The following is a 6,000-nucleotide window of genomic DNA, read 5'->3' on the forward strand; positions in this document are numbered from 1 at the left end:
AAAAGCGAGAGTCAGCGGCCGGGACTGTGCATGCGGGGCGCACGCTCACAGCGTGACCGAGCGGCCGTGGGTCTCAGGCACCTTTGCGGGGGAAACGCAAGTCTCCTCCTGGGACTTGCGGGCACCACGGCCGCCTCCCCGCCTCCCTCGCCTAGCTCTCCTTTCGCTCTTCCAGACTCCTGCTCCCTCTGCTGGCGCTTCTAGCACATGACATCTTCTCCTGGAGGCCGACGAGACCTGGCGGGTTCTGGGACTCGCAGACCTTGACAGCTCCCTTCCTGTGAAGCAGGATTACGATCCCCAAAACCAGCCACGCTGAGGGCATTTACCGCCAAGGTTGGCGGGCAAGACGGTGGAGGCTGTTGGAGTCCCGAGGCAGTGCCTATTGACGGAGGAGTGTGTCCTGTCCTTCGGCTTTGTGTGGCTACGGTGATCAGATAGCGATGAGGGAGCATCTATTTCATTTTTTTTTTTTTTTTTTGTCTGGGGGAGTTCTGCTTCCAAGGGCGGCCTGCTTGAGCCCGTTGTTAACTGTTAGGGCAGAGGATCAAGGAGTGGGAGAGGGGACGGGTGAAACAAGGGAGAAGATCAGGACCCCACGGACACAGGTAGTGACTGAGGGGAGGAACAGGGGAGGGCTCTATCACAGCCCTGCTGGTGTTCCTGGCCCATGGGGGTCCCTTCGCCCAGGGGCCATCACGGAAGAATTTATTTGACAGGCAGAGCCAGAGGTCCTATGGTTGCTGAAGTGCAAGCTGGGAACCCAAGCTAAACCTCTCCCTGGGGATTTGAACCCAGACAATCAGATGTGGGTTTTGTTTTTCCCCCCAAATTAATTTGTTTACAGGGGTACAGAGAGAATAAAGACAAAGATGGGGGGAAGAGAGAGAGAGAGAGAGAGAGATCTTCCATATATGCTGGTTCACTCCCCAAATGGCTGCAGTGTTGTGGGCTGGCAACTTCATCCAGGTCTCCCACAAGGGTGGCAGGGACCCAAGCACTTGGGCCCTCTTTCATTGTTTTCTCAAGTTTGTTAGCAGGATTGAAAGTGGAGCAGACAGGCCTTGGTCTGGGGTTCATGTGAGAAGCTGGCAGTACAGGTGGCAGTTTAACATGCTGTACCAATCCCGAAGGATGTGGCTGTGTTAACTGCTGAAGTGAATGTCCACACACTCAGAGAGGCTGATTTAGCTGTTTGTTTCTAGTGCTTTATTTATTTCAAAAGCAGTGACAAAGAGATCTTCATCTGTTGGTTCACTGTATAAATGGCTGCAATATTCAGGGCTGGGTCCCATTGAAACTGTAACTCCATTTGGCTTTCCCACATGGGTGCAGGGACCTGGACATTTGGTCCATCTTCTACTGCCTTCCCAGCCTCATAAGCAGACAGCTGGATTGGAAGTGGAGCAGCCAGGACACTGGCAGTTTAATCCACGAGCCATAGAACTCACTCCCAAAGAAGCTGCTTTATTTATTTGTAATTTTAATTTTTTAAGGTATATTTGTTTTAATTGGAAAGGCAGATTTACAGAGAGGAAAGATTTTCCATCTACTAGGTCACTTCCCAAATGGCTGCAATAAAAATTAATAAACCTTAAAAAATAATAGAAGACCATATTTTCTTTTTTTATATTTTTTAGATTATTTTTATTGGAAAGGCAAATTTACAGAAAGAAGGAGAGACAAAAAGAAAGACCTTCTATCCACTGGTTCACTCCCTAAGTGGCTGTAATGGCCGAAGCTGAACCGATCCAAAGCCAGGAACTTCCTCTGGGTCTCCTACACAGGTGCAGGATCCCAAGCCTTGGGATCATCTTATACTGCTTTCCTTGGCCACAAGCAGGGAGCTGGATGGGAACTGAAGTAGCTGGAACATGAACTGGTGCCTATAGGGGTTCTGGCACTTGGAGGTGGAGGATTAGCCAATAGAGCCACCATCCCTGGCCCTATTTTCTTCTCCCCATCCTGTTTGGCAGGCCAGCAAGTCTCAAACTTTTTGGTTTCAAGACCTGTTATGTATCCTTAAAAAACATTGAGCTGGGCCTGGTACAGTAGCCTAGTGGCTGAAATTCTTCCTTTACACATCTGGGATCCCATATGGGTGCCAGTTTGTGACCTCCTGGTATCCCCACTTCCCATCCAGCTCCTTGCCTGTGGCCTGGGAAAGCAGTCGAGGACAGCCCAAACCTTTGGGATGCGTACCCATATGCGAGACCCAGAAGAGGCTCCAAACTCGTTGCTTAGGATGGGTTCAGCTCTGGCCATTGTGGCCACTTCGGGAGTGAATCATTGGATGGAAGATCTTCCTTTCTGTCTTTCCTAAAAAATAAAATCTAAAAGAAAAGAAAAAGCATCGGTCCTGGCTCAGTAGCCCAGTAGCTGAAGTGCTTGCCTTGAACAGGCTGGGATCCCATATGGGCATCGGTTCTAATCCTAGCAGCTCCACTTCCCATCCAGCTCCCTGCCTGTGACCTGGGAATGTAGTCGAGGACGGCCCAAAGCCTTGGTACCCTGCACCCACGTGGGAGGCCCGAAAGAGGCTCCTGGCTCCTGGTTTTGGATTGGTTCAGCACCAGCCGTTGTGGTCACTTGGGGAATGAATCAATGGGCAGAAGATCTTTCTCTCTGTCTCTCCACCTCTCTGACTGCAATAAAAATAAGCCTTAAAAAAAAAGCTATTCACCATATTTAAAAGCATCAAGCTTTTGTTTGTAATGTGTGTGCGCCAATTCACTATATCAACAATTAAAATGGAAAAAAAACCCCACAGTGACACAGAATGCATACATACACGTTAATGTTAACAATGATGTCAGAGGGGCCAGCACTGTGGCACGGTGGTTTCAGTCATGTGCCATGTGGAACCATCTGGGTGCTGGTTCCGATCCTGACTGCTTCTACCCAGTCTAGTCCCCAGCTAATGTTCCTGGGAGAGCAGTGGAAGATGGCCCGAGTGTTTGGGACCCTGCTAACCATGAGCGAGACCAACATGGAAGTCCTGGCTTTAGCTTGACCCAGCCCTGGCTGCTTGGGCCATTTGGATCGTGAACTAGTAGAAAATCTCTCTCTCTCTATAACTTCACCTTTAAAATAAATAACTAAATCTTAAAAAAAAAAAAAAGATGATGTAATCACAGATCGCATACGCTCTGGAAAACTTCACTGTGCAATTTTGAGCTAATGAGAAGAGGGTGGGGAAAGACAGCTAACAGATTTGTACGAAGATAATTTTGACATGGTGGACACCCCTGAGAAGGTGACCTACCAAAAGGGCCCCCAACACACAAACCTTCCTCATGACTCAGACTTCTCCGTTTTCTTTCTTATTTTTATTAGGAAAGTATAAATGTCTGTCTCCCCAGTGGGATCTGTCCCCCAGGGTAAACTTGCTTTAATTCTCAGACTTAACAGCTTTTCTCCCTCCAGACTCTCTCCTAAGCAGCCTCTCCTGGCACCTTGCCTGCCTCCTTCCTGACCTTCCTGGAAGCATGGCTGTAGTCCTTGCCTTTGGCTGGCCTGCTTGCCCTGTCCAGAGCCCCTGGACAGAAGGCCCTCTGCCTTCTTCCCTCCCTCCCACCCTCCCTGGCCCCTGCCGTCGCCAGAGGAAATCCCAACCCTATCAACGAAACACTTTCCCTACCTCCCACACATGTACCAGCCTGCCCAGAGGCTGCGCCAAGAAAGTGCCCATTTGGGTTCTTCAAGATCCTCCCAGGCGGCCTGTTGGGAGGGGGATCAGGAAGCTGCCGCCTCCCTGGAACCCCAAGCTAAATCTCTTGCCAGTCCCCTAGGCCTGTTGCTAGCTGCAGCCACAAGCCTCCACCACCATATCTGGCACATCTGTCTTGACCACATTGCCCTTATGGTCGAGGTAGAGGAGAGAAAGAGGCCTTCGGGCAGTGGGGACACAGCAGGAAGTACCCGTAGGCCAGGGATTATTAGCTTTGAGAAGGCTGAAGACGGCCGAATGGAAGGAAGCAGCAATGCCAGGGCTGCCAGCCAGATGGGGTGGGCACTGCCCGCTGCAGTAATTCAGCTGATACCCCTCCGGCTGCAGGATCCAGTCCCGCCATCCCAGTTCCTGGAAGTTCACGTAGTGGTCCCGTCTGCAGCACAGAGGAGTGGCAGGTTCACAGGTGGGAGTCCTCCTCCTGGCCCTGCCTACCCCAGGCTCCCCAGCTCTCATCTTCAGCTCCAGAAAGGGCCGCTGGTGTCCCGTGGTATCCAGGAAGCGCCGCCTCGGGGCTCCAACCACTGTGCGGTTGTTGTTTTTCGGGGGTCTGCAGTCCAGTTGGAGCTTCAGGACGCCGGATCTTTCACCCCTCAAGCCACTAGGGGGCAGAGTCAGGGCTTGCCAGCCTGGGAGAGTCACTTGGTGCTCAGCCAGGAGGGTGCGGGGTCCCCAATGCCTCCTCCTTGGGGTCCCTCGGAAAATCTTCAAGTTGAGAGTGCCAGGCAAGGTGGGGAGAACGTGCAGCCAGAGGCGGGCACGGTAAAGGTGGTGGGATCGAGGCGTGGGCAGGTGGAAGGTGAGCATGGAGCCGCAAGGTGCAGCTGAGGAGCCTGCAGGGGGGAAGGCACAGAGCGGAAGGAGCGATGTGAGAAGCGCCGAGCGTCGCTCTCCCTCCCACCCTGGGTCTTCAGAAAAAGCAGGGACTGCCGTGCTTCCTCGGCCGCCAGTCCCACCCCTCCCCACTCCTTCTCCCGCCACACCCCACTCCCCTCTTCCTTTGCCTGTCTTTCACTCCCGCACCTACCTATGACAGTAGCAAAGCTGATGATCTCCTCCCCGTTGCCAGCAGCCACGCTCCCCGGCTGGAGTCTTCGCAGGGCTGCGGTCAGCGCTGCCCGGGGTAAAGGATGAGGAATTTTGGGCCGGCTTGTCAGGTGTAGCCCTTCCAGGATTTGCTGCTTGGCTAGTTGCAGGATCAGAGCTCGTTCAGCCTGGGGGGCCAGGGTGGGACCCCCACAGGAGGGGCACTCTGATCCTGTCCTCTGTGCCCACCCCAACATCCACAGCAGCACCAGGCAGAGCCGGCCTTCTGGGAGCCCCATGCTGCTGGGGGGTAGCCCTGGACAGGAGCTTCGGTTGGTAGCTGTTCTGTCTGTTGAGTACGATTTCCTGGGGCCAAGGAGGGCACAGCAACAGCGGCAGGCAGAAGTGCCACACCCCTTCTTGGCCAAGGGTAGGGGCACAGGTCTTCAGTGGCCCAGGACTGAGAGAGGCTGAAGATGGACGTCCGAGGCTGATGGGGAGCTGCGTTCAACCCTCGTGGTGCATGCCTGGCCACTGAGCCAGGGCCTCTTCAGACCTGCTGCCTGGGGCTCCCTTACCTAGTGGTCAGCCAGCAGAGCTCCCCTCCAAGCCCTGGGATTGGCCAGTTGTGCTGCCCATCAGGCCCCTGCAGGGGTGGAGGTCCCCTCCTGGAGCTCAGGTTTCACCATCTGGCCTGGTGACTGAGCTTGAGTAGGGGTATGGGGGTGGGGGTGGAGGTGGGGGGGCCGGTGTGGACATGCATGATGCAAGAAAGAGGATGATTTCACATGCTTGGTTCCCAAGGTCTGGGACTCAGAGGAGGGAACTGCACAGGAGCCAGGCAGGGCAGGGCAGCAGCCCCCGGACCTCCACATTGTCCAGCCTCCCCAACAGCCACCACGGTAGCAGGTTTGTGGGAGGTGGCTGAGGGTCTCAGTGCTGATTGCTTAGGGGGCCCCAGAACCAAAGGGGAATTCTTGTCTCTTTCCTTCTAGCCCTGGAACTGGGGCAGGGGTGAGGGGTTGGTGGAGGTTAAGAGAACGGAGTTCTCTTGCTCAGGCCTAGGTGGCAGTGCCACGGGGCACGGAAGTCACCCCTGACCCTGCCTGTGCTGGCTGCCCAGAGTCCAGTTGGACAGAAGCAAGCATGGAGGAGGGCCAGAGTGGGGGTTGGGGTTCCTGTAATGTCTGGGGCCACTCAGAGAGGTGGGGGTGATGCAATCTGAGACCAGGGCAGAGTCCATC

At 54.3% G+C, this 6,000-nt stretch overlaps 1 protein-coding gene across 1 annotated transcript; it reads right to left on the reverse strand.

Moving 5' to 3' along the window:
* Window positions 1-3,799: 3,799 nt before the first annotated feature.
* On the reverse strand, window positions 3,800-5,055 carry INHBE (inhibin subunit beta E). Its single transcript, XM_040990258.1, has 2 exons — window positions 4,758-5,055; window positions 3,800-4,563 (listed from the first exon to the last, which is right to left on the reverse strand). Exons 1-2 carry the CDS (start codon window positions 5,053-5,055, stop codon window positions 3,800-3,802), a joined length of 1,062 nt encoding a protein of 353 aa, XP_040846192.1.
* Between the last annotated feature and the right edge of the window lie 945 nt (window positions 5,056-6,000).

Source organism: Ochotona curzoniae, unplaced genomic scaffold (genome assembly GCF_017591425.1).
Source record: "Ochotona curzoniae isolate NIBS_2020 unplaced genomic scaffold, NIBS_Ocur_1.0 contig_1014, whole genome shotgun sequence".
NCBI classification, from domain to species: domain Eukaryota; kingdom Metazoa; phylum Chordata; class Mammalia; order Lagomorpha; family Ochotonidae; genus Ochotona; species Ochotona curzoniae.